The 27,474-nt window shown below is 38.4% G+C and overlaps 3 protein-coding genes and 1 non-coding gene across 4 annotated transcripts; 1 reads left to right on the top strand and 3 right to left on the bottom strand.

Annotated features, from left to right (window-relative positions):
- Window positions 1–157: 157 nt before the first annotated feature.
- LOC111331646 (cilia- and flagella-associated protein 91) lies at window positions 158–16,760 on the bottom strand. The gene is made up of 18 exons (XM_022936802.2): window positions 16,601–16,760; window positions 16,060–16,136; window positions 15,518–15,675; window positions 14,152–14,298; window positions 13,878–14,059; window positions 12,063–12,129; window positions 10,458–10,568; window positions 10,261–10,356; window positions 9,143–9,204; window positions 8,501–8,937; window positions 7,697–7,768; window positions 7,424–7,570; window positions 5,889–5,981; window positions 4,816–4,944; window positions 3,167–3,250; window positions 2,602–2,666; window positions 2,141–2,232; window positions 158–850 (listed from the first exon to the last, which is right to left on the bottom strand). Exons 1-18 carry the CDS (start codon window positions 16,665–16,667, stop codon window positions 402–404), a joined length of 2,535 nt encoding a protein of 844 aa, XP_022792537.2. The 5' UTR covers window positions 16,668–16,760; the 3' UTR covers window positions 158–401.
- Window positions 3,610–3,682, bottom strand: Trnaa-agc (transfer RNA alanine (anticodon AGC)). Its single transcript has one exon. It is a non-coding gene; the product is annotated as a tRNA-Ala (tRNA).
- A 54-nt stretch (window positions 16,761–16,814) lies between the features above and the next one.
- LOC111331648 (cilia- and flagella-associated protein 68) lies at window positions 16,815–18,737 on the top strand. The gene is made up of 3 exons (XM_022936804.2): window positions 16,815–17,135; window positions 17,266–17,353; window positions 18,465–18,737. The coding sequence occupies exons 1-3, from the start codon at window positions 16,911–16,913 to the stop codon at window positions 18,587–18,589; spliced, it is 438 nt and encodes a 145-aa protein (XP_022792539.1). The 5' UTR covers window positions 16,815–16,910; the 3' UTR covers window positions 18,590–18,737.
- A 185-nt stretch (window positions 18,738–18,922) lies between these two features.
- Window positions 18,923–26,285, bottom strand: LOC111331647 (cation channel sperm-associated protein 3). The gene is made up of 9 exons (XM_022936803.2): window positions 26,136–26,285; window positions 25,919–25,979; window positions 24,207–24,507; window positions 23,588–23,820; window positions 22,811–22,936; window positions 22,306–22,371; window positions 22,036–22,098; window positions 20,705–20,862; window positions 18,923–19,337 (listed from the first exon to the last, which is right to left on the bottom strand). The coding sequence occupies exons 1-9, from the start codon at window positions 26,174–26,176 to the stop codon at window positions 19,175–19,177; spliced, it is 1,212 nt and encodes a 403-aa protein (XP_022792538.1). The 5' UTR covers window positions 26,177–26,285; the 3' UTR covers window positions 18,923–19,174.
- Window positions 26,286–27,474: the final 1,189 nt, after the last annotated feature.

Here is a 27,474-nt window from a genome sequence, read left to right as displayed (position 1 = left end):
CCTTCACCTTTTTCTGTAGAATTTTTACAGGTGTAGCACCATTGCAATGACAATCTCATAAACGTCTTCCCCGTCAAGATAAAATTCTGAAATATTTGCTGGAAGATTTCAAGAGAGAATTCCAGACAAATAGTACACAGTCAAGCAACATATAGAATTCACGATATGTAGAATAGTTTTATTTACATGAATCGTGCCTAACGCATGTACTTTTGAGGACGGTAGTGAACTAAAGTGCAAAATCTATTAAATCTCTCCCCACAAGAGATTGTCATTAACTCGGCAAATCAAACTATGAAAGTCACTTTAGCCATCGAAGATGGAATGACCAAATTAGTTTTTTTTTTTACTCCGTTAGGTAGTCTATGAAATTCTAACATTTAAAATTGTGTTTAAATGCTCTAGGAAGCCTCTTCGGTAGCGTTTGAGGGTTGCGGCGAGGGGTGAGAGGGAGACGAATGTGTCCGAGACCTGGCCGAACTTGGACGAGAGGAGCCACGCGTCTTTGGTGACCCTGCTCTTGAGGATTGTTCAGATTTAGGGCTGACCGTTCGAGATGGCTGTTTAGAGCTTCCAACGTCTGATTTCTGTGATTTTGCAGACACTGGTCTCGAAGGCGAAGATTTGGCAGAGGAAGGTCGAGATGACGGCTTTTGACCCGAAGGCGGTCGGGATGACGCTCGTTGCCCCGAAGGTGGCCTTTCGGGTTCCACCGGTTTGTCAGGTTGCTTCTCTGGCTGTTTCGCTTCCATCGCGGGTTCTGGGTGTGGATGTTGTTCCATAACACATTCTGTTTCGCCATGGATAATCCTGTGAGCCGCAAGAAGATGTTTCCTTTGGCTTCTCTTCACTACGAGTTCAACCAGACAAAACTGTCAATTACTAGCGTTCTATCAACATGCTAAAGCCTGATTAGCAACGATTTTCGCTATCTATTTAACAAATGGATTTCAAGTTAACGTGTGTCCGTTCTGTAAGAGATCAATTATGACGTCAAAATGTGTCAGCGGATTGAGACTTCGTGAGATGCGCCAAGTAAGAACAAAAAAGTGGCACACGAGGCACAGTCCGAGTGCATTAATGGTGTCCCTTCCACATTTTGACGTCTTCTGCAAACGTCAAACGTCAGCTTGCCCTTTCACGTTTCACGTAAAATCGCGTGAACCTTGCTGCTTTAGCCTTGCATGAACTCACGTCATGGAATGGAATGAAAACATAGTTTGTCCCGTTATTTCGGTTTGAACGTCTGGCCCCAGTTGTTCGAAAGTCGGATAACACTATCCACTGGATAAAACTCTATCCGGTTGATAATGCTGTACTTTTTGCTATCAGTTATCCGCTGGAAAGCGTCATTCGCCCTTTTTACGACTGGTCCCTGATAGCTTCATTCTAAAACAACATGATTACTCGCTCTCGAATTCTATGCGTGACATTCGATTGAAGCTTCGCCTTCATCCCCTCTGCAAAATACTTTTGTAGTCAAGTGAGTGTCCTTAATTTGCATTAATGCGAAAGAAATCTCGAGCTCACCGTTCTGGCGAATAGGTAACAGTCTTTATTTCTTACAAATGAGTCTCGTGCTTTTTCACCCATTTATTTACATTTACGCTAACTCTTTCCGTTTTTTCGCGTACCTTTTAAGCACCACTGTTTTTGCGTTTTATGTAAATTACGCCGCCTTTATTTGACATGTTTCACGCCCCTTCTGGCAAGGTGTTCTATTTTATCGTCTACGTAAACCTTTTTCCTGCGAGTGTTTCTTGTTTCTTGGTTTCGCATATTCACTCAGCATTTGGTAAGTTTTGTCTCGCCGTATCTTTGTATTTATTTTTCTCGTCTTATTTGTTAGTGTATTTTTGTTTCTCGGGAATTTAATTGAAGTAGGCCCTTGCCTCTCAACTATAATCAAACTGTGAAATATCGTAGGTTCTCTGAGACTACCCTGAATAGCCGGCGTTTCTTTAGGGTGCTCGACGGCAACAAAGTCGGTGGAGATACGAAAACGAACAAGTGGACCCATTTTCTTGTCCCAGACCCTCTCGTCGCTTCGCCCCTGAAGGCTTACAAAACTGCCCGTCACGCAGGCGGCTGCGAACAAGTGATTTTCCTTTTAGCACGAAACGAGTGACGACTACCTTACCGTTCTCTCTTACGGTGATTTTCTGCACTTCTGGTAACAAGAACGACGTGACCAGCTCGGCAACAATTTCCTCAGACTGAAGTCTGGTTCGGCTGTTGAAGTTGAAAATAAATCATTCTTAGACTTCAGTGACAGCATAATGGTCAGATTTTCAAGGATTGAAGTCACGGGACGGGACTATTACGAGACATCTTCCAAAATAATTACGAACTTGATTTGGAAAATCCTCCAAACCCAAACCAGAAAATACTTGGAATTAAGAGCTCCCTTTCCAAACTTCGAAGCACAAAGGAGATGCATAGAAATCAGGTTTGACACCCGCAACGGTTACAAGAACTTAACACTGGAACTAAAGTCTGCAATTTTAACATTTTCGCTCTAACGCTTTCAAATCCGCATTCTTTTAAATTCTTCATCCTTAAACCATGCTATCCTCAGTGCGACAATTAATATACCCTTACGTTTTCTCCATGTCGTAAGCGATTTGGTTGATCTTCTCTGCTTGCTCTTGGATTTCTTTGCGAGCCTGAAAGAGAAGGTATCCTGCTGATAAAATATTTCCTGCGTTGGTCTCTCAATAAATCAGACTGTAAAAATTTACCAGCTGCCCAGAATAGGTTGGACCACTTTAGAGCCAAAACAGATTCACAGATACTGAAGAAATTTGATTATTCTGATTTCACTCCTCAACCGCTATGAACGAGATAGAGCCGAGTTTGTTCCCCGTCGACCACAGCTCTGCCCCTGACCTCTTCTTCTTTGGCAATTCCCGGAGTTTAGCATCACACCTCACTCTGACTGTTAGCTTTCAAACTCCTGAGCACCGCCCGAAAATTGTCATCAACTTTCTTTAGGTTAGATGCAGAAAGTTTCCACAAGGCTAACTCGGTTTTATCGTTTACAAATCGTTTCCTTAGGATTGCGAAGTTCGGTTTCGTTCGGGAGAATGCGTGGCCAGATAGGAGTTTCCAGTTACACCACGAGAGCGAATCTAACTCAAGAACTAGACGAACGTTGTAAACTTACCTGTTCTTCAGCTGTTTTGTCGATGGCTCCCATAATGATGTCTTCAAGGTAAGTATTAACAGTAGACTGATGAACCTTGACAACCTGAACACAATAACCAATCACATGTCAGAAAACTGACGTGACGGGCTACATCTTTCAACTATGGTGACCATGCCTTCTCTATTGCCGGTCGCAAGCTTTGGAACGATTTACCATATTCCCTGAAGACATCTGAATCCGTTACACTTTTCAAGAAGAACCTCAAGACATACTTGTTCAAAGATGCTTTCTAATTTACGATTTTTTATAATTTAATTGCTATCAAACAACAAACATATGAAATACATATATATGTACTGCGGTTATGAAACGTATATGTGCACGGTCCTTCGCAGTAAAGCACTATTTAAGCAATAGTAAAAATCAGACCTGAAAAAAAAAAAAAAAAAAAAAAAAAATTCAGGCCTGTACGGGATTCGAACCACTGACCTCTGCGATGCTAGTGCAGCGCTCTACCAATTGAGCTAACAAGCCAACTGGGAGCAGGCCATCAAATTAATTCGACATAAACCCGTAAGATGATAAATCAAACAACAAACATACGAAATACATATATATCGCAGAGGTCAGTGGTTCGAATCCCGTACAGGCCTGAATTTTTTTCAGGTCTGATTTTCACTATTGCTTAAATAGTGCTTTACTGCGAAGGATCGTGCACATATACGTTAATTGCTATGTTAATTAGTCTATATTTTTGTAAAGCGCTACGGAGAACTAGTCGAGCTTAGCGCTAAATAAATGCTTTTTAGTATTATTATTATTATTATTATTATTATTGTTATTATTATTATTATCTTTCAAAATCAGCGGCCCGAGTCACACAATCACCAAGTGTAAAATCGAAGTATAAGAAAAAAAAAAAGGGGGGGGGGGGGAAGAAGGGAAGGGAAGAAAAAATAACAAAGACAAGGAAGACTTTCTATTAGATATCGAGATACTGTCGCTGAACACTAATTTTTCTTTAAAAAAAAATCCATCATTCCGCAAGATTCCTTGCTGGGTTTCAAAGTTTAAACTACGGTTTTGATGTACAAAACATCTGAATAACACCAAAATGAAATAATTTTTTTTCTAAAAACCTGCGGGTTTCTTTACTTTGGAAAAAATTTTTTCTTTTCAGCTGCTACTGGTGACAGTTAAGTATTGTTTAAATTATTGTTTTTCGTAATTATTTTTCAAAGCGAGAATAGCATCATTTAAATGTTGTAATAAAACGAAAGCCCCTGATCAAATAAGTGAAAGCAAAGTGTCAGTTAAAAATTCTAGCACTGTGACACAGACAAAAAGTATCTTTACTTATGAAATGCCTTTCAATCATCTCATTCTTTTTTGTTTTGACAATCACGGACAATAACAAACTAGTATATCCGCATCATCTGCAAACAATTTATAGTCGATTCTTGCTGTTAATGGCGACAGTTGCGCCTAACTACGTCGTTTTGCGTCGTTTCTGGAAAAAGAACTGAATTTATAGTTTTAATACATTTATGCTTTCCACCCAAGCCTCCGCTTTACGTAAAAGCGAACAATATGGATTCGTTAGAAGCTAAAAAAACCCTTTGTGGGATATACCATGCTTGGGTACTGGTCTATTCAATCGATCTCACCTGTTTGAAAATCTCATCTTCTTCGCGCCGTCTTCGCTCCTCAAGTTGTCTTCGTCCGCTCTCTTCGGCTTCGCGAATCCTTCGTTGTCGCTCGGCCAACATGGCAAAAGCATGAATTCTTCTCTCTTCCTAAAATATTCGTAATCATCACACACTCGGTCAGTCCATTACACAAGACATTTTTGCGGTTCGAGATAAACCAAGATTTGGAAGCTTTTTACAAAAGTACAGAGTCGAAAACACATCTTTGAGAAAGGTAATGTGCGGTTCGATCGCTCGTGCGTGGTGATTCGTCGAAATACCTTGACCGCATACTGTTAAATTATGCCCATAGAAGTCTTTAGGGAGACGTAATTGAGGAAAGAATACCACAAACATCTAAAAATTCCGCTCCTCAAGGGATATTACGTGAAAGTAATAAGAACAAAGACACAAAAGAAGAAACGATTATGAAAATTTATCATCAAAGAAAGCAATGTTTATCGCAGGGTATCTTGAAAACTTTTGTTTATCGAGAACAAAAAGGAAACAAAAAAGTAAACACTTCCCACTTTAGTGTTGATCGTCTTCCAGAGTATTTCAACTTTGCCCGCAATAACGGGTATCAATTTTACCGTGTACATATAATGTTGATGAAAGGGTTGATGATTTTTCAAACGCAATTTTACTTTACCCGTTCACGCATACACGCGAAGCTTTTTCTTAAATCTTCCCTTTGCTCGCCCACACGCCAAACACGTAAGGAAAACACGTGCTGGCAGTGCTTGAAAAATTTCCTAAAATTTGAATCACTTTTAGAAATTCTATTTCTAACAATTTCTCTATTCTTTTCAAACGAATGTTGGTGAAAATTCATTTACAATACAAATCAAAAGTGAGTCTTTGTTAGCGTGGCTTTAAGATAATTGAACGACAATGCTTTGATAGAGAGGACAGGCTAAAAGGAATTCCCTTCTAAGTCGCTTCGAAAGAAGCTCGGCAGCGAATGAAACCGTGGTGACGAAACGTCTCAGTAGACAAACCAAGACAGGGCGTTGTTGTATTAAACAAGAATTTATCGTACAGTTTCTCACCTGAAGTCGAATCAGCTCCTTATTCAAGAAGTCAAACATGTCTGCAAGGGTCGAGCCTTCCATCTGGGCTAAGGCTTCCTCCACAAAAGATTCCTGGTTAAACATAATAAGTGGTAAATGTTAGCACTAAAATACTTTGGACAGGCCATGGCATGGAGCTTTGTTGTTGTTGTTTTTTTTTTACCGACGACAAGTTTAAACAATCAATTGAAATATCGAGATTACCCGAGAAGGGAGATGGATGAGTAAGAAACCATCTATGCACAGGAGTGCAGATCCAAGCAAGAATCTACCGCGAGTAAGAAACTATCTCTGCACAGGAGTGAAGATACAAGAAAGAATCTACCGCGAGTAAGAAACTATTTATGCACAGGAGTGCAGATACAAGCAAGAATCTACCGCGAGTAAGAGACTATCTATGTACAGGAGTGCAGATACAAGCAAGAATCTACCGCGAGTAAGAAACTATCTATGCACAGGAGTGCAGATACAAGAAAGAATCTACCGCGAGTAAGAGACTATCTATGCACAGGAGTGAAGATACAAGAAAGAATCTACCGCGAGAAAGAAACAATCTATGCACAGGAGTGCAGATACAAGCAAGAATCTACCGCGAGTAAGAAACTATATATGCACAGGAGTGCAGATACAAGCAAGAATCTACCGCGAGTAAGAAACTATATATGCACAGGAGGGCAGATACAAGCAAGAATCTACCGCGAGTAAGAAACTATCTATGCACAGGAGTGCAGATACAAGCAAGAATCTACCGCGAGTAAGAAACTATAGATGCACAGGAGTGCAGATACAAGAAAGAATCTACCGCGAGTACGAAACAATCTATGCACAGGAGTGCAGATACAAGCAAGAATCTACTATGGGAAAGGTGTGTCTATCTGTAGGGGCATCAGGATTGCATACGATTTTAAGCTTCACTCCCACACAAATTTGTTGCAGCACCTACTGGGTTCTCTGCCCCTTCCTGCCCCTTGGTTTGGAAGATGGTCTAAAAACATTGGTGATTAACAACAATGGAAGGGGTGATCGGGGCAAAGAACACCAGAGGCGTCGTTCTGGAGAAGTGTCCATCGGTAAAAAGGTATGTTTTCTCGACCGTGAACTGCCCCACATTGCCCCACACTCACAGAGCTTCTTTCAATTTTTGTGCATGACGAATCAAGTATTATTTTTAACGCCGTCAAGTCTTGCATCGCCACTCCTAGGAGTAGGAAGGAACTATGAGAGTAACCTGTCTTGACCAAAAATAAAGAAGACAATGATACGGCAGTGCTCAAAACACAACATCTCCGTCCGCAATAAAGCCAATGAAGTAAGCTGACTTAAGTGTCCTACATGGAACAAAATAGTACACTCAATTTACTCTAGCTATTACGACTGAGAATTTCCTGGACAAATTCGTCACACTGAAGGGGTGATGTGCGGTCTAAAATGTACCACAAAGCTCATTGTTTCCCAAGATTATCCAATCAAGCTCCGTTTTTCATACAGCGCTTAAACCATAGGATCCAATGTACCTTGTTAGTGTCCAGTCTCCTCTGCCTCTGCAAGCTCAACACAGCTTGTCGTTCATTTCTCTTTTCTATCTGCCCAGCTTCTTGCAGTGCATGTGTACTACGAAGCTCTTGAATCAACTCCAAACGTTTCTCCTTTCCTTCGAACATCTAAAATAAAAATGTACAATGAAATAACTTTTAAAAATGTAAAACGCACGAGAAAATAGAAAGCTGATAGCCGGTTGTCCATAACTGTACACTGAGGGTAAAAAGAAAGCATTAGTTCTAACTCACCATATTTTGAATGGCACGACCACGGATAACTTTCTGCAAGAAAATCAAGGCAAGCTCCTGTTCCTCTTCAAGCTGAAAAAAACAAAAAAACGAAAAAAAACAAACAAACAAACAAACAAACAAAGAAACTGTGTCAGTCCAAACGAAGTTCTTATGGCGCACAGTTGTCGTAACATATAGACGGCACCGGATCAGAGAGTCTTTAGGATCCATGGTACCTTGAAAGGTTTTCATAAGAATGGTGAAAAGAGCCTGGGATTGGAATTCCATCGGTTTTCGCTGGTTGCCTGGGTTGTTACATTACTTTAAAAGAAGATGTCGAGTTTTTAACCAATCAGACGGGACCTCGTAATTTCGCACGAGTCGATCACGTGCGCTTTCGCGTGTTTAAAGCGCATTCTAGAGTATCTCTAAAGTCAGGGCAGTAACAATGAGTGCAAAGGAATTTATCTTGTTCTTTAGAATTTAGCCAATGGCTATTAACTAGATGTAATTGCCGCCGGTCTTTCCCGGCAACAGACCTCAACTTCAGTATAACATTTGAGAGCAGCGTTGATTTCTAAATAGAAACGTAAACACCACGCAAAAGTTGTTGATTTCACATTGTTGTTTGGCGGAAGACGGCAGAGAAGTGTAAAAAATCATAAAACGCACGGGTAAAAGCTAATCTTCTGCTTATTTGATATTGTTTTCCAACACATTCTCGTTGCTGTCGCCGTCGTGATTTGCTCAAAGTCCCTTGACTTGTAACCTCTAGTTCTCAACTCCCTATAAAGAGTAATAGACGAGTTTTGTCTTTCTCACCTGGGATGGAACTTGCACTGATGGGGTCGGGGGACGCGGTATCGGTTTTTCTACCTTCACCAAAAACTTCAGAGGTTTCTCAGGCTCTGGCGGTCTCTTCGCTAACTCGATCGCATTCGCCACCTCTTCCAGCTCCCTCTGACGTCGTTGTTTCCTCTTGACAAAGCCTCCCTTGCCACTGGACTTTGGTTTGGGTGCCTGAATCCGGGGTTGCGTCACAAAGTCTGGGAGAGAAGCCTCTAGCTCGAGCAAGCCTTGATAGGTGTTTAGATGGAAGCTCTTCACATTATACTGCTCAGATCCCCGGTCCACGAATACTCCTACACGAGACATAGGAGCATATGTCTGGGAGTCGAACTTGGAGTAGTCTTGCACTATGTCCCGTCGCTCCAGTTTTCCTTCTACTGTACGTCGCTTTTCATTCAACTTCCTTACAGCTTTGAAGGATAACAAAAAAAAAAAAAAAATAGTAACGGTAACATTTCACGACTGGCTAGAATTTCTAAGAAAATTTCACACACTATTTAGCAACAGGAACTGGGATACAGTTGAAATACACGGAAGGGTTGTTTTGAGTCATTACGTACTACAAGCGTACCTGAACAAAGAAACTTAATCACTGAAAATAAGATAATAACTTACTTTTAATATGCTCCGTTTGAATTCTTTGAAATTTCTTATCTTTTTCTTGCTGCTTATTTGACCTGTGCGAAGTATATGAACGATACATGTAGGTTTGGCTTAAAACACTTCTCTTTAGGGGCCGACCATTTAACTCTTGAGGGGGGTGGTGGGTGATTTTGAAAAAAAATTTCCTGCTAGCGCTTGTTGGAAGAAAAATTGCATGCAGCCCAAATGTAATAGAAAAAAATTCTTGCGTTGCTGTAAGAAAGAAAAAAAAAATGTTGCAAAGCTGTTTCATCATTCGGGGGGGCTTTACAAAATCGCAGCAAAACTGCAACCATTGCTCCTTTTGATGATGCTGAAAAATTATTGCTTCATACATGCAATGCATTATTAGCTATCTTCAGCAGTATTATAATGGAGGTAATTTTTGGAACACCATCACATTGCTTTTATGTTCAACTTTGAGGTACTCATTGTAGAAATGGAATGAAAAAAAGGCTGAGCAAAAAGGATTGGAGCTATCGTAATCAACTAACTTCAATTTTGCTTTCACATTTGTTTTGGATATTTTAGTCCACTTTTATATTGCAACTAATGATTCCAGCAGCATTTATCATGCTATGAACATTTCTAAACTGCTTTCTGCTATTTTTGGCTTTTTTTTTGTTAATTAAGAAACTAAACGTTTTCACATCTGTCTGTGGTGCAGCACGTTATTTGACGTAATATAAAATGATTGTAAAGAATGACTTTCTGAAAACATAGCTATATTAGAACTATTGCTACAATGACCACAATCTAAATGTAAATCCATTTTGTATATGTAAACACATGACCCTTTTTTTGAGGAAAAAAAAAAATCCTGCAGAGAAATCAGGAGGTATAAAAATATCCTACAGAGCATTTAGAACGGAAAAAAAATATCCTGCCCAGCATATTGCTAGAAAAAAATTTTCTTCATGACCAGAAATCACCCAACACCCCCCCCCCCCCTCAAAAGTTAAATGGTTGGCCCCTTATTTATGTTTTTATTTATAGTAATTTTTTTTAAACAAAAAATTTTGTCCTTTCACAAGAAAGGTTTCTGGGCTAAGTGATAAATCCATAAGGTATAAATTAAACAGTTTACTAACCATAGTCTATCAAGTCTCTTTGTGTTCAACCCTGCGTGATCTTCCTCTCTTTGTTCAAGAATTCTCTTTAACACCTCAAGTCGTGCCTCTTGTAACCTTTCAAATAAGGAAAGGTAAGTTTTACAGAATTCAGCACCTTTGGAGATATAAATATTTGCACCACAAATTTCTATCAAATGAGTGATTAAAATGCTTACTTCTCAATTTCTTGTTCTCTGAATGACCACTCTCTTCGTTCTTGTTCGTCCATCATTCGCTTTCTCTTTTCAAGATTCTCCATGTCATTCAGAGCTGGAAGTGTTGCTTCCCTGCAGAGATGAGAAGACATGACCTGTATCAGCTTACATCAAATCTTCTAGAGGCAACCTGTTGACACCATCACTTGGTTGTAAGCAAAAGGGTTCAAGAATTTAAAAACCTATTTTGTCTTAACCCATTATACCCTTAAGAGCAACTGGCTACAAATTTCTCTAAACAGTAGCACCCTCAAATCAATTGTAAAGGTCCTAAGAATAAAGGAAACGACGATAACAACTGTAATTTATGAAGCTCCTCATTATCAAACAAATTCTCCATGTCGGCACCTTAGGAAATGTATAGAGAACAGTATGGAGAATATGCATTCTGATGTTTGGGTGTGGATGATTAAGGGGTCTTGATGGACACTAAAATACATCATGTAATGTGGGCCAAAAGCTGATCCCTAAGCTTGAACTTTCATCATCCTTGCCTTGACCCTTTGACCCCTACTGACTAGCATCTAATTTCTCCATATAATATCAGCCCTGAATCACACATCAAGGTAAGAAGAATAAAGGAAATCACCACCAACTAAAGAAGCTCTTGATTGTTAAACAAATTTTCCTTGTCAGCACCTTAGCAAATGTATGGAGAACAGTGTGGAGAAAATGCATACAGTCGAACCTCGATTATCCGGACCTCGATTATCCAGACTATTCGATTATCCGGACTTTTTTGTTCTGGTCCCAATTTTTTCATTAATATTAATTATTACTTGTGATCATGAAAACTCAAAGTTGCAAAAAGCCCAATAATCCTTTCGAAAGACTGTTGAAACAGCGTATTATCCTGTGCACTTTTCAAAATTCGGACAACATCGAGTCAAATTCACAGCCTGAATTCAGAGAGTATAATATCGCTGAGTCCATGGTCGAAATATTGAAACATGCACGGCAACTTGACAATGAGAAAAGGCCTAACGCTCGCGATGTGGAAGACTAGCTTAGTCTGGAAAATGAGCTCCTGAATTCATCACAAATGTCTGATGAAGAGATTTTAGCCACCGTTGTCGGAGATTCAACGGAAAGTGAAAGTGTATGTTGCGATGAGGAAGATAAAGGCGAGGATGAGAAACTAGTATTGACTAAAGAGGCAGCCCAATGTTTCAAAAAATACTCATCGTGGATGGAATCACAGAACGATATTGACCCTGTACAGTTAATTCTGCTAAGACAAACAATAGACTTCACAATGTGATCAAGCTACAAGTCTTTGAAGCAAACAAACATGCTTGAACATTTTAGACCTTTGTAAATACCTGAACTGAATGTTTTTATTTGTAAATACCTACAGGCTCATGCGTAGATTTCACAATTTTAAAATGATGTTTTCTTCACCCTATGTATTTTTGTTTACATTTCTGTCATAAATATTCATATTTTCGATTATCCAGACTCTCGATTATCCGGCGGACTATTTACCGAGGTCCCGACGAGTCCAGATAATCGAGGTTCGACTGTACTGGCATTGGGATAGGAAGGGTTAAGATCAATTTTTCCTACCATGCTCGTTTAGCCCTTGCTCTTTCAATCATCTCTACTTCTGCTAGTCCAGCTGGTAAACCATGACCTTCAAGAAATAACATAAAAAAGTAACTTTCCCTTAAAATAACAAACAATTCCAAATAGTCTCTTCAACAATGCTGTTAAATACTGTTAAGCACACTGAACTCATTGGAAAGTGTTGATGCTCCACTAATTAACAAATGGTAAACACCACAGTGTACACTATTGAGTTATGGATGCATGTGGGAGTTTGCTAAGCATGAAAGAAGTGTAAGAGTTGCAAGAGGTGATAGCCAAGAGCAACTCTAGCTTCTTCAGTGCTTAGCAAACCTCCCAAGTGTATCCATAACTCAATAGTGTACACTGTGGCATTTACCATTTGTTTTATAACATAACATTGATAGATTGCAGCAAAAGAGTTTTCTTTTATTTAACAAATCTTCTGTGATTAGAAAAAAGAAACGCAAGTGAAAAACTAGTCTTTGCATTTGCTAACGTCAGCAGCATACACCCATGAGCAAATAGTGGATGCTGAATTGACCAATCAGAGTGCACGCTTTACTTTGGTTATGTTATAAATATTTCTATAAATAACTCAACAATGAACAACTTGTCTGTCAGATGTCTTGCAAAAGATGTGTAATTGTAATGGTTATTTCCAACAAGTAAACAAACTGCCTTATTGCCTTCAGTAGATCTAATGACAATGAATTTAAAAGACCACATGTGTTCTTCATCAACACTTTTCCTAGCGGTTTTCTGTAGTTTACTTTTCTTGAATCTTAATATGGCAATCAGTAAGCTTACAATCAGTTACAGATTACTTTACATATCACTTGTAAGGCTTCATTTCTCCTATTTTCTTGGGTGCAGTTTGTGACCCTCCTCTCTTTGGGAGAGGAGCATGACTTACATCCTTAAAGTGCACCTAAACCCAAAAATGTTTTTATGCTTAACAAAATAAGCGTATTTTTTGGAGTATTTCTGTCCAAAATTTTTATTTATTTGCTCAAATCTTTAATTTTCTGTGCCCAGTCCAAATATGGGAAATTGGCCGCCATCTTGGCTCATGACCGAGTTTAAAGAGGAATGGTTCTAGCGTGTAATTTGACGTCAAATCAGGAACACGAAAGTCTGCACTTCACACACTTTCACTTGTTTGGGAAGGTTGTTGTCGATATTGTCCGAAATATGCCGACTAGGTGTGTTGTATGAGGAATGTATGAAGCGCAATACCCTCTTGCTACATTAAAACACACTTTGTCGGCATATTTTCGGACAATATCGACTACAACCTTCCCAAACAAGTGAAAATGTGCGAAATGTAAACTTTCGTGTTCTTGATTTGACGTCACATTACCCGCTAGAACCATTCCTCTTTAAACTCAGTTGTGAGCCAAGATGGCGGCCGATTTTCCGTATTTTGACTGGGCACACAAAATTGAAGATTTGAGAAAATAAAAAAAATTTTGCACAGAAATACTCCTAATAAAAATATGCTTATTTCATTAAGCAAAAAAAAAATTTTGGGGTTTAGGTGCACTTTAACTTTTTGACCCCTAAGAGTGACTAGTATCTGATTTCTCCTTACAATATCACCCCTGAATCACACATTAAGGTCAGGAGAATAGAGGAAATGATCACCAACTAAAGAAGCTCTTTCAAATTGATTGTTAACGACATTCTCCTTGTCAGCACCTTAAGAAATGTATAGAGAACAGTATGGAGAATTCACATACTGATATTAGGGTGTAACGGGTGAATAACAGGGGCTGGTAATAAAGCCTTATCGCTAGTTTGTACGACATTTACCATATGAAAGAGTGGCCAGTGTAAGCAGTTCAGGTTGTGAACCCGGTTGCACAACATACTCTGGAGTATACGGGTCTGTTTGTGTCTCACTGTCTCTGTAGTCAGTTTGTACTTCTACCGTACGCGTAGCTGGAGTGGGTGGCCTGTCAGCTTCCATTTCAGGGGCAGCTAGGGGGTCCATTCTGTAAATATGCATTGTACAGTGACATTTAGAGGCAAATAACTAAAATGGCTGAGCAAATCAAAATATCAAACTGGAATGTTAGTCTCTTACTTGGATGACTGCAGGAGAACATCTGGAGGAACTTGCTGCAAAAATGGAATAATCGGCCTGCGGAAAAACTTATATCTGTCTGTCCCAGAAACATGCACCTTCTCATGATGTTTAGGAGGCACCTGAACCGATGGATCATAATTAAACCTGACAGAGATTGAAAAAAAATACTATAAATTACATCCAAAATAAAGAATTACTGGTACGTACAACATTTATGCTTTGAGTTAAATTTTATTCAAATTTATGCATACACATGTTGCCTGTTTGAAGATTGACAATGACTCTGAAAATTCCTACAATTTCAGCTACACTACACAACAGACACTAATATATTGAACCACTAGGTTTATATTGCGTGTTTCGGCTGAGCACCAGCATACAATAATGAAGAAACACATATAGAAAACCCTTGCATTCTCAGTAATCATCACAGCACACGACAAAAAGACATACCGAGAGCTTAGCAACCACTAACAAACATTGTGGTTAGAACGGCGGCCAAAAGAAAACCTGCCGTAAAAAACCCCGTAGGGAAAAAGAGATAGGAAATCTGGGTAGGAACCAGGCCCAAGCTCACGTAACCTTCCTACTAGGCTACATACATACTTACAAAAAATAAATAAATAAATAGATAAATAAATAAACTTAGCCACAGCTGAGATGCTGTCGGCCTAGAATGATCTCCCACGTGCAATCACAAGCTTTAATACTCATATCACTATACCCATAATGCGTCTATACTCAAGGGCCCAGGTCCTTGCCCTGTTATTCTCATCCCACAGAAATATTTAATTTCCGGCTTATTCATTGGCAATGAAACACCAGAAATTCCATTTATCTGCTCTTTCTTTTCTTTTTTTAAGTGCTTTGAAAAATTAGGGTTAGGATTGGATAGCTACCTGTTGCAAGGCTTCTCTTTAATTTTAGCTAATGACTAATTACAGTCTTGGTAAAGAATAATTTTATGCTTAACTACAAATGAGCCGCCTGTATAGCTGTGTTTCATCTAAAAAAAGCCCTACTTTGCTGTGTTTCATTAAATAGCAAAAACTTTTAAATTATTGTAAAGAACAAGAGACAAAACCTCTAAAAAGAAATGACTCTTAATACAGACAAAACTGCCACTCACAACAACACATCATTATCTGAACTCACACTTGGCTACTGTGCCTAGGCTTGGTAGCCACCCCTACAATACTTCGTACCAGTCTTGCATTGCCATGCTTATCTGATCAAAAATATAAGAAGAGGCAGAGGGTGGTGGATTGGTAATACCCATCCTTGCCTTGGAAAAATACCTTACATGCAGGGTTATAGATTTTTGGTTCTGCAATTAATATTCTAGAAACACAGTAAGCCTTACTTGGTGTATCTGATGACAGCCTCTCTTTCTTGATCAGCATATCCCCTCCACTGACGTGGTATGAACTTAGGCACCGGGTCTGTCACCTCTAGGTGGATGCTGTATCTTGGATGGTGACGCAGGTCACTAAACATTGTCTTGAAATGTGGAACTCGTTTCTGTAGCATGGGCAGAAAAAAAGGTGAAATTTTGTGAATAAATCTTCAAAGCAAACTGTCTTGAAATTTTAAGATACACTGTGTACGAGAGTTTTACCAAGCCTACCCCTCACAGTTTTATGACGTTGAGCAGTACTGCCAAATTTGGACTAGGGCTACCAAATAAGGTGGTGAGCACGTGCGTGTGGAAAAAAGAACAAGTAGGTTATGAGAGCGCAAGTTTATGGAAAGTTTTTCCATCGAATTTAGTGAGAGTTTTGTGAATTAGATTGAAGCGGAATAAACCAGGAAATTGTGATATTGTGAGTTCTACGGGCTATTTTATTGTTCGGCTCAACTGAATATCAATGCAACTAAAGGGTGTACATCATAATTCAGACTTACAATTCTATCTGTCCCTGTGTGCGCCTTAAATGTTGCTCTTGCATGGTCCCTATCACTTGACAATGTGTACAGTGGATCTAAAAGAAAAAAGATATGATTGAAATATATGAATGACAGGTTTTAACATAATCAAGTTTATCTCTGCAGTCTGTATTTTGACAATATTTATATGGACCCGATTCGTTCGTCGTTACAATTCAAGTTCTCATTTCAGTTTTATGGGCTTCTTTATTCTAAAAACATTCTTGTTAAGATTTCCTTTCATTATCAAATGCACAAGGTCAAATCGATCGATATGAGTAGAACAAGGTATAATCGTTAAAGGTTAATGCTGCGGTTTGTTTTGTAAGTATACTAGACTTGTTTTTTCCTTTGTATCCTCATAAAAAAGGGAAAAAAAGCAACGGTGAAGGGTGCTCGGTAAGTTTGCTGCGCAAAAGATATGAAAAGTTACAATTAATCCTAGGTTACATCAAGCAACTAGCTACGGATTGAGAAAAATAGATTGCAGTTTTGTTTCAGTATCATCCATAATGCTTACCATAAAGGTAGTCATGAGTTCTGGAGTTTTGAACTTTTCCTTGAGTTACCGTTTGTGTTGAAGACATGGCTTTTTCTCTCAGTGAATTCGGTAATTTCAGCGAAAAAAAGTCTTCACATTCTGTCAAAACAAAATGGCCGGTGTAAAATTTACTCTATCTCGTTGCCATGCCGACCAGGTGGTTTACACCAGCGCTGGAACCCATGCCTCGAGCGAAGAAACCCATTGTTGTCATATCAACAAAGTTTCGAGAAGAAGATAAGATCGGAGAAAGAATAACGGATGATAAATTCTTCAATATCGCGCCAAGATGACATACTCTTCCTCAGAAAATACGATACCCTTTGTGAGCGAGCTTAGAGCGACAGGCCACGGGGAAGTTTGGGATCATACAGACGAGAAAAAGCTTCAGCAGTTTGGATGGAGATGCACGAATACCGAAAGTTCCTACAACACAAATACTCTAATCGGCAACTGGAACGAACAGCGATTTGACATCAATAGAATTTCAAAACCAAAACCAATTCCTTCACAGGTACAACAACTGTAAGGTTTTCTGCTTTATCAATTCAATCAAGATTTTTTATAATAGATTTCTTGCAAATCAGAGTAAACAGTCCGGCTTTAAGTGCTTTAACCGCAACTTTTTCGATTCAAATCTGCAGTATAATCACTATTTTGAAACGACATATGGTACTGGATATCATGCAGTAGACAGGAGCAAAGTACCAGCGGCGTTAAAACACCTTGAAGGTGAACAAATAGATAACTTGTTTGATCTAGTTCATAATATTTCTTCTAAACGTGACGCATAGGGAATTGCGTTACATTACATTTACAAGCCAAACGATACCACAATCACAGCCTTGATACGTTACGGTATAATGAGCCAATCTCAGTTATCATTGATGTGAAAACTGGTAAACAATGATTGCACCTAAACCCTGTCATGCCTGGAGCAATTAGGAGCGAAGTGGACAGGTGTTGTTCTGATCTCCCACTTCCCATACCATGACTTTCGGCCTCTTAATCAGTGAGCATTACTTAAAACCAATCGACTGTACTTTCCATTGGATTACTGGTGTAACAACCGTTCTGGATGTTGGAAGAACCCAAGAAAATTTTGTAATTCACAAGCCTATGGCAAGCAATTTTGAAACTTCTGTCTTAATTGTTCTCCTAACAACTCATATGGGTTATTTTACTGGTTAATTGACAGAAAGTGCAGTCTATTGTTTTTGGGTTTAAAAAAACAATAGGCTCTTTACCAGTCAGAGTGCTCATAGTATTTCAGAAGTCACAGATGTACATTTGACATTTCCGTGTCTCTCTCTCTCTTCCTGGACTTAAAAAGTTCTTGGATCCTACACTTTCCTTTCCCACCTGCCCTGCCACTCCCCTGTGTAGCCACATCCAACTTCCTAACGCTGTGTCTTTGTCACCCTCCACCCACTATTATAATAATTTAATATTTACATTGCACAAATTAACATTGGGATAAGATCAAATGTGCATTACAATGTTCTGCAGGGGACTTAACAGATTGCTTGCAACAGTTAAAGATAATTATCAATTTAGCTACCTGTCAGGGCTTTATCACAAATTACTCAAAAAACAGCAAGTATAGTGAGTGAAGAGAGCCTGACGGTTAAGTTATCAACCACTAGTACATTTATCCTTTACATTAAAGTAGTTAGATTCCCTGTATGTGTGATAGTTGATTTTCCCTTGATTGCCCTCATCAACCATCATACTTCAGAAATCCCATGCTCATGATTTAATTCATTGTTAAATATAGTCATGCAACAACAAACTTGTGGTTGAGGATCTGATTTTAAAATTGCTTGGTTTTTTTCTTTTATAGCAAGAGAACCAATAGCATTTCCAGCTCATCAACCTGAACTTGATCCAAAAATGCTCAAGAAACAGTACAACTCATATTTGACAACATCTAGAGCAGCCTTTGGTGATCCAACTTCACAAAAATAAGTCTGCTTAATTATCAAAACCCATGGAAATCTTTACTTTTGTTACTTTTTGAACTTCTAAATAGCCACAATTCCCCAAATTTTTTGTTATGGAAGCAATAATATTTTCATTTGGTTTAAAGAGTCAGATTTAAATGTCGCCCCATGGAAAAGTTCTAAAAATTCTTAAATAGTGAAAAACAATTTGTTTTCAGAATTCACATCACATTTTCAAAGAAATTAGCCTAGTAGTCATTATTACAATTAATACCAAAAGTCAGTTTTGCAATATTTTTTGCATATTTATGCTAATAACAATTGTCACAGAACAAAAAATAATTCTTTGAAAACTTAATAAAACTCAATGAAAATTTGTTGTACTTTATTGTGCTTTATTTTGATGTACACATACAAAGTTTTTATGTTTTAAACCAGAACTCAAAATAAGTGGCCAAAGAAAGATGACAACTTTCTAACTACAGGCTTCAAAAAATATGCTTTAAACTTGATTGCAACACCAATCAACATGCACAAAATAATGTTCTCTGCAAGTTTTCAACAGAAAATAAGAAGTAAATCAGTAATCTCTGACAGGAAATAGTCTTCATCATGCAGTCTTTTTTGTCATAGCAGCTTTTGCTCTCATGAACAACTGCATTCCTCTTGGAAGTGCAGAGGCTTGGAGTGCTGCCTCTTGCTCTTTCTCCTTTAATTTCATCTCTGCCATATCTGCCAAAACATTGGCAATTTGAAATTGGATTTGCTGGCATCTGAAAAGAAGTGAATTCAAAAGAACTGTTATTATTTTAATAAGTCATGTTAAAAGCTCACCATGCCATAAAATGGCCCTTGGTGGTGGAGGAATAAGGGTGTGGCATCAAAGCCAAATGACCCTGACCCTTTAAGTAAAGATCCCTTCATTTTGTTAGCCTGTCTAGAACATAAAACTATTATAAATTGTGGTACAGTAACCTTGTCCAGCCAAATCTTGGCACACTCAAACAGAGCATTTGGGACTAGATTTGAAAAAATGTCACATTATAGTTTGAGTTAAGTGCTGGTTCTCTCTCCTTCATGCTCTCCAGGCCTTTCTCCATCAGTTCTCAGGATATCCTCTCTCCAACAACACTCCACCTACCTATTCAACAGGGCTCGGAATTAACAGTAACCCGTTAACCAATGGTTAGTAATTTTCAACGTTTGGTTACTAAAAATATGTCCAACTAACCCAACATGGTAAGTGCAATTTTCCGACATATTTAAACAATGGTCGACCTCAGGACAAAGAGCATGTAGACCCGACTCTCAGAGGAATACTTAGAATACTCAAGTTGTTTAATCAACTTGAACTCTTTTTAGAGAATGTGCTGTAGATGTGCTGTTCTTGACTATTCGTGGTAAATGAGAGGGAAATAACATAGGTGCATAATTGTCAGCGCTTTTAAGGTCACCATGCAATTTCAGCTACTCTTTAATTTAATTTGTCCTGGTCGTTATCATCAAAATGTTCAATATTTGAGATATTGTAACTTGTGAGCTTGGATACCAAACTTAATAATTTGGTTAGTAAAAAAGATGTCTATTAACCTGAAGGGTTAGTGATCCAAAAATTAAATTCGAGCCCTGTTCAATCAGGATACAGTGAAAGTTCCTGCTTGGACAGTTTAGTCAGAGCAGGAATAGTGCAGTGGTAAATCAAACAGCTGCCTCACCACTGTATTGGGGCCTTGAATTTGATATCCAGACCCGATGTTTTATATTTGAGCTATTCTTTCCATAGCACTCTTGTTAATTTCCTCCCTTTACAACACCCAGTTCACTTTCAATACCATAACCAAAGAGCCACTTTGTGGAAGGGCCTTTGATAGACAACAAGCAGTCCCTCCTTTTGGGCAAACAAGTCTGGTCACACAAGTCTGAAAAAATCAGTGAAAAAAAAATTTTGGTAGCCTTGTTTTTGTGTGTTTCACCTCACTCTCAGAATTCCACACAACACCCTAACCACAATTTAAATTTTTTTTTGCTGACTTTTTAGACTCGTGTGAAGGATATTGCCATAGAGAAAGGACTGCTGGTACCCAATACCTTTGATTCATTTGTATTTCTCTACTTATATATTTCTTAAATCAGACTAAACCTGTAGGTGTAAAGATCCAGGTGATCTGTAGTAGTAAGGAATGCCTCAATCCATGTTAAATTGGAACAAGGATCAGACATGATGACATAATCATCATGACGAAGTGTCTGTTGGAAGCTGCGAGTCATCTCTTCAAAGTTAGCATACTGGCTGTTTTTCTATTGAATGGAAATAAGACCTTCAATACTGGTGGAAAATCCTCCTTGCAAAATAGATTCCCAGGAAACATGGAGATCACTGGAATACTTTACAAATATTCTTAATAATTCCAAGACATGCAAATTAGGAGAGATCAGAAAACTTAAAAACTTGGAATTGTTGAGAATTTTAGGGGAGATTTCCTTAAGATGACATACGAGTCATGATGTACTTCTTGGATGTACTTCTTGGAATCTTAACATACAAAATAAATATGGAGCTGGCATTTAAAACCCAGGCATTTTGTTGTCGTCGAAAAGTTTTTAAGGAGAAATTTAATTCTTGAAATATTTAAGGGGTGTACAAAATTTTGGAAGTTGTTCTGCAAAAGAAAAGCAGCAAGGAAAACAATGCCTCGAAGCAACAGAATAGAGAATCAATAATGTGAATGACACAAAATCCATTTTCCCCCTTTAAAACCCAGGACATGTGCATATGATATTCAGCTCTGTCATAGCCGTGCTGAGCATGATGAGCCAAACTGTCAATCATTAAGTTTGACACCCCCCAGGTCTAATTAACAATTATTCCACGAGTGCGCGTTGGATATGAGATGATAGATAGCCAACAAGGCGTGTAGTGCTGAGTTGGCTGTAAGACTTTGGTCTTGCCAATCTTTCTAACCTGCACTGTTAAAAAAAAAAATCACCTCATATCCAACAAGCACGAGTGGAATAATTGTTTTATTAAAAACGCCCCTATGAAATTATTATTTTGTAAGAAGAAACCAGATTTTTTAGCTCCCTTTCGATTTTAAGCTGATGCGTATGCTTACCCTATTTGTAGATTATGGTATATCGGCTCATATACCATAATGGCTAAGCCAATAAAAAGTCTTGAATGGCATTATCCCTGATGATCCAGTTTTTAATAATAGCTAATATGTAAGTACTTTGACAAGGATGAACTTTAGCTTAGTTCATATATCGTGATCTGACATGCAAGATTAGTTTAAAAGAAAAATTCATGCAGAGTTGATGAATGATCTTAGTCCTCTCTTTGTTGACTGTAAGTACAGTTAAGTGCCACCTATTTAATTTGGGAACCTCAAGGTCATGATACAGATTACTGGACTCTTAAGCTTCCCCAAGTTTCTCACTAACAAGCTTGCTTGTAATCTGCCTATCAAATACCTGTTTTTCTAACATTTCTTTGACATCATCACGTTGTCTTTGGAAGAGGAAATCTTTTTTCATCTACAGGAAGGAAACTTGATTGTCATTGACAGAAAATCTTTGTGTTAATTCCAAAGAATGTCTTTGAATATTTAAATCAAACAACAGTTATCTGTAACAAAGCTAATGAAATTAAAGACCCTTGATGGTTCTGAAAAAAGCAAATAAGACCTGAAATTATTTATCATATGCCTTGGATAATTAACTTCTTTTATCTTTAGTTTTAACCTGTAGAATTGCTTCATGTTCTTGTTTCTGCTGTGCAATGAATTTTTCTGTGGCCTCGTGTATGTTCTGCCAATAAAGATAAAACATTAATGATGTTAGAAAGTATTTTAAGTTGCTGGAAATTATCTTAAAAAAATGAGAGAATGAGACTTAGCTACCTACATACAGCTAGGAAGTACAAAGCAAACAAAATTTTATAAAACCACATACTTATTAACTAAATGGGAGGGCTGAATTGGGAAAATATTAAGCTTGAGGTTATGATGTATGGACCATGCACAGCTAGGTCTATGGGTCATGACTGAGAGCCTTACTCAATAAGCATTTTGTAATTTGAACATCACTCTGTCTTTTTCTTCATTTCTTTTCTCAGCTTGCATCTCAAAGGGCCATGCACTTTTGTATGGCTCTGCTCACACCATTGCATACAGCCACATACAAGAATTTTTGTCAAATGTTCTCCAGTAATAGCAAGCAGGGACAATTAACAGATCAGACTAATTACCATGATAATTATTCCAATAAACAAATTGGTGAAAATGAAGTGGCCCAAGAAGATGAAGATAATTGTGAACCACTGGCTGTAGGGTCTTTTGTCCAGATCTTTCTGAATTTCAGTCCAACCATCCACCTGGACAGAACAAAGTTCAAATCATATGTTATGTAAAGTGAAGCAAACTCATAAAATGACCTGTTCGCTTGCAGAATTAATGTATTTTGACATTCTGATGGGGTATCATTCATGGGTCACTCCTGGAAATGAGAGTGGTAGATGCAGTTGTAGCTTACTTAAACAAGTCTTGTCAAGAACTCTGGGTTCAATTCACTTTGTTCTATCAGTGGGTCTCTCCACCGAGGCCTTGTTATTTGATTTGCACATTACACTACCCAACGGATAAAAATTGCTATCCAGCAGATAAGTGTTGACAAAACATACGGCACTGTCCACCTGATAGTAATTTATTCAGTGGATAGGATTATCCAGCCTTTGAACAACTGGGACTATGAGTATAGATGAGTATGCAGATGAACTGTCAGGGAAAGCTGATGAAATGCTGGCCAGGGGTAATTAACCTGCTATTGAGTGGCATCCCATCCATGGTGAGCAGAAAAATTGTCTCATGTTGCAGAAACATAGATTAGGGCTACTTGGCTGTAGTTCATATCTAACCTTTACCTAGGAATAGGAGGATTTAAGAAGACAGAAGTTCTTAACTTGCCAAAGTCTTATCAGTTTCAGATACAACCATGAAATTAAAAAAAAATGAACAACATGACTCACAGTAACAAATGTGAAAAGTGTCAACATAGCAGTACTGAGAGTTCCCCAGTTTTCTTTATCACCAGTCTCCTCTTCATAACCAAAAATATAATAACCAACCACAGCAAAGAAAGCCATCAACATGGAAAGAAGAATCACTACATTGAGTACAGAGTTCCTAATGGTGTCAATCAGTGCTGTGACAAGAACTTGGAGGCCTTCAATGAAGGAGATGGTCCGCAAAGTTCGAGCAGCTGCAATCAGGAGATAGAACAACAACTCAAATTAAGGTGCTAGTTTAAGTTGATGCAAGTCAATAAAAATCTGAACAATAAATTGTGAGAGATGTGGTTGCCTATACGGTCAGATCACTGTTTAAGTCCTAATCTGGGATGCTTTGTTCTTGTTTGAATAGGCTGCCACCACTATGCATGTTGCCACAAGTTAATAATGATCTGAAAGAGAAGTTTGGGAAGATGTGATTGCTTCATGGTCAACTTCTTTGCCTGAATAAGGTTTAAGCTCTGGTCTGGGATACTTTCTTCTTATTTGGAGAAGTTTCTACAACTTCGCAAGTCACTCTAGGGTGAAGACTTTCCCCTCCCCCAATCTTACTATCAAGAAGTTGACTCTCACAAACCTCTTAGAAGCCTCAAAGGTGTGAGAATTTTATCACCCACGTTCAACTCATCCATAATAACTTGAACATATGACAATGCCAGGATAGAGACGTCAAATCTGTTATAACTGCTTTTCCAGTATCCCCTTGGTTCAGCATACAGTTTCATCACGAATTCCATGGTGTAAATAGCAAGAAATAACTCATCCAAAGCTTTGAAGACATTCTTATAAGCAACTTTCCACTCCTCCACTGTCTCAAAGCCAATGACCAAGGAATTGAGGACTATCACCACCATGATAAAGCCATTAAATACCGAACTCTTCCAGGCCATTCAAAAAAAAATTATTAAAAAAATTTCAAACCGTTTGGTAAAATGTAGATCTCACTGGCTTAGATCTTTGAAACAATCAGTATCTGAGCAACTGCTCACCCACCCCTCTCTAACTCAACATTAACCCTACCATGGTGACAGTTGACAGTTGTTGTGTTAGGGGAGGGGTGGTTGTGCAGCTGCTCAGATACTGAAGTTGATCCAAATCTTTTTATATAAGCTCAAGTTTTTTCATGTTTGATTAAATGAGTGAACACTTTCTTTGGACATCTAGCTAGAGAGAGCTTGCATATCATGACAATTCGAGTCAATTAATATTCTTGTGATGAATAGGAGGCGGTGGCATGGCCGAGTAGTTAGGGGTGCTGGACTTGAAATCTGGTGGCCTGGGTTCAAGTCTTCCACCCTGCCACTCACTGGATTTGTTCTCAGTTTCCCCTAGTTCAACTCCTTGGCTGCACTCTGTAAATAACCCACTGGTCACCTTCTGCCAGTGGGGACTTTTAAGCAATTAGTTAAAACTTCTTCTTAATAGAGCCCACAATGTAAACTACTGGGTTACCAGTAATTGTGTTAGCTATTAAAGTTTTTTTTTTTTTTAATATTATGATTGAAATGTTGTTCACCTTAGAGTAGATATAAGTACATCAGTTAGGAACAGTAAAAGAGAAGAGGTGTTCTAAAGTCACATTTTACTAGGGCACAAGGATGGCAAAGGAAAGACAAATACCAGTGGATCCAGTGTGCCCCATATTCCCCTTGTACCCACTAAAGATGTGTCTGCACATGGCATATTGAGAAATTTCACAATCCTCACAAAACTTTGGAATAACAGTTTTAAAAATGTTAAGTATCATGCAATTGATTCATGTGTCGGGTTGTCAGTTGTGGGTTTTATTGAGATATAAAGCACTTGGAAAGCATTTAAGAAATTAGGGATGCTCTTGGGTGTGTCTTTATCAACCCAAATACATTTTTCACGACCCCGAAAACAACGGAAAGAATTATCTCATTGAAGGCATGCTGGCACATCAAAAAACCGGTCATTTGCAAATGACAAAATTGAAAATTCAGGGTTGCATCAAGATAATAATGGACAGTGGTCTCGTGCCTTTAATTTCACGAATCTCTGTGACTTGTTAAGATGCACCATTTCAAGGAAGCAATAACCTATTATATTATGACATCTCACCTCTTGATGTCAAGAAATAAGCGGGTAATCTTACAAGTTACCGTTCATTTTTGCTACTGATTAAGCTTTGGATTTAAGACCTGCTGAGAAATACAAGATGCAAGCCCACTCCTGATACCTTCGCGAGATGTCAAAAAAAAAAAAAAAAAAAAAAAAAAAATACATACATACATACCATGCAGTGAGGCAATAAAGGAGAAACCTTACCGTTGTTATCTTTTGTATATATTTGTGAAACTTCTCGTCCGCACGATTCCTTCTCCGTTTCCTAATGCATTGATTGGAAATTTTTATTTCAAGAAAGAGAAAACATAATTTGGTCCCTATTAAACTTTGTGCTGGCTTTCGTCAACCAACCGTTCATTTGCTGAACAAACAGTAGATTTCCAGCTCGACAATATGCAATCTTTCCCTCCAATCTTACCTTAATAGCTCCAAAGTTCCTTGATTAAGGTTTGGAAACATAATTGATGTAAGATTTCTTTGTCAAAAACCGGAAATTTTGTTAGGACACTCGATCGTGCCTGGACGTTTGCCTAGATTAAAAGGTTCAAATGGATTGTCGTGGCGAGACCCCCATTCAGTAACCGAGGGAAACTGGTTCGAGGTCGCACACTGCCCAGATAAGTCTAAAAGGGCAGGGGGCAGGCGATGGGCAAAGCAACTTTGAGGGCGCCTAATAATTCTGATATCTCATGAAATAACTCCGAAAAAGCATTTGGCATGTACTCTACCACATTTCAGAAGGAATTAAAAAACATTCCTACTTTTCACAAGTTGATTGGCTCATCTGTTACATTTTACAGTTTTCAAACTATTTATTGCATCGTACACAACTCTACTTTTACTACAGACTGTGTGTTTCTAAACTGTAACTATTTCTTTCAATCGATCAATGGAACAATTGACAGTTTTTCAAATACAATAATAACACTAAACATAGCGCAACTGGCTGCATGTAACACCACGCTCCTTGGCGATTACTTAAGCCACGCTGAGTCATGCAATCTCAGTGACAAACGGTGTGTAACAAACTTAACTATCAAAGCAAAGGAGTCTCAAACTAATTAAACTCAAAGGATATTGAATAGGGAATCGTAGAAGCTTCCTTATAGAATTACGCAGTAATAATTAATGATCCATAACTTAACATTCAATGGCGAAATCTTTTGTCCAATGCTCCTTTCTCTCCAAAATAATCAAAAGTATAGATTTCTTTTGCAAATGGCTGACCTGATTGTTACTGTTGTCAAGGCTGTGGTCTAGCAGTGCCCGGTGGCCCCTGGTGCCTTACTTTGTTCTTGGGTGACTCAGGAATTTTAGTTTTTTTTTTATACAAAGCATATGATGGGCACCCTGGATTTCACAGTTTCAGGGCACTGGGCCCCATTCAATTTTCCTTAGAGCACAGCCTTGTGTTATACTCCTGTAGATTAGCCTTTCTGACCCTCATAACAAGTGTTAAATCAATATAATTTTCATTCAAAAGCAAGGGCAAGAAGCCTTCTTGCATGGACATGTTCCGTTCTAGTCCTACCCTACTACGGTAATGTGGCGAAAATGGTTAGAATAACAATAACGCCTGCCATTAAAAAGATCTATTTAACCCTTTGACTCCCAGCATTGACCAAGTCAACTTCTCCTTACAATATCAAGACAATATCAAGTAGACATGTGACGAGGAGAAAGAAAATAACAACTGGGAGATTATTTCTTGATCCAACACTAATTTCTTAGAATTAATATTAGAGAAATGTATGGTG

This window comes from Stylophora pistillata, chromosome 7, assembly GCF_964205215.1.
Source record: "Stylophora pistillata chromosome 7, jaStyPist1.2, whole genome shotgun sequence".
In the NCBI taxonomy this organism is placed as follows: Eukaryota; Metazoa; Cnidaria; class Anthozoa; order Scleractinia; family Pocilloporidae; genus Stylophora; species Stylophora pistillata.
The sequence above is the reverse complement of the archived record's forward strand: the minus strand, read 5'-3'. Positions and strand labels throughout refer to the sequence as shown.

Coding starts and splice junctions, on each gene's coding strand:
- LOC111331646 (XM_022936802.2), bottom strand. CDS start 16,667: ATGTCTTCAACACAAACGGTAACTCAAGGAAAAGTTCAAAACTCCAGA. Junction 14,299..15,517: donor GCTGTCATCAGATACACCAA/GTAAGGCTTACT, acceptor AATCTCTGTCAG/GTTTAATTATGATCCATCGG. Junction 851..2,140: donor AATCACCGTAAGAGAGAACG/GTAAGGTAGTCG, acceptor TTGAACTCGTAG/TGAAGAGAAGCCAAAGGAAA.
- LOC111331648 (XM_022936804.2), top strand. CDS start 16,911: ATGACATACTCTTCCTCAGAAAATACGATACCCTTTGTGAGCGAGCTT. Junction 17,136..17,265: donor CAAAACCAATTCCTTCACAG/GTACAACAACTG, acceptor TCAAATCTGCAG/TATAATCACTATTTTGAAAC. Junction 17,354..18,464: donor GGCGTTAAAACACCTTGAAG/GTGAACAAATAG, acceptor TTTCTTTTATAG/CAAGAGAACCAATAGCATTT.
- LOC111331647 (XM_022936803.2), bottom strand. CDS start 26,176: ATGTTTCCAAACCTTAATCAAGGAACTTTGGAGCTATTAAG. Junction 22,937..23,587: donor CACTTTTCACATTTGTTACT/GTGAGTCATGTT, acceptor TGTTCTGTCCAG/GTGGATGGTTGGACTGAAAT. Junction 20,863..22,035: donor AAGAAATGTTAGAAAAACAG/GTATTTGATAGG, acceptor TCCATTCAATAG/AAAAACAGCCAGTATGCTAA.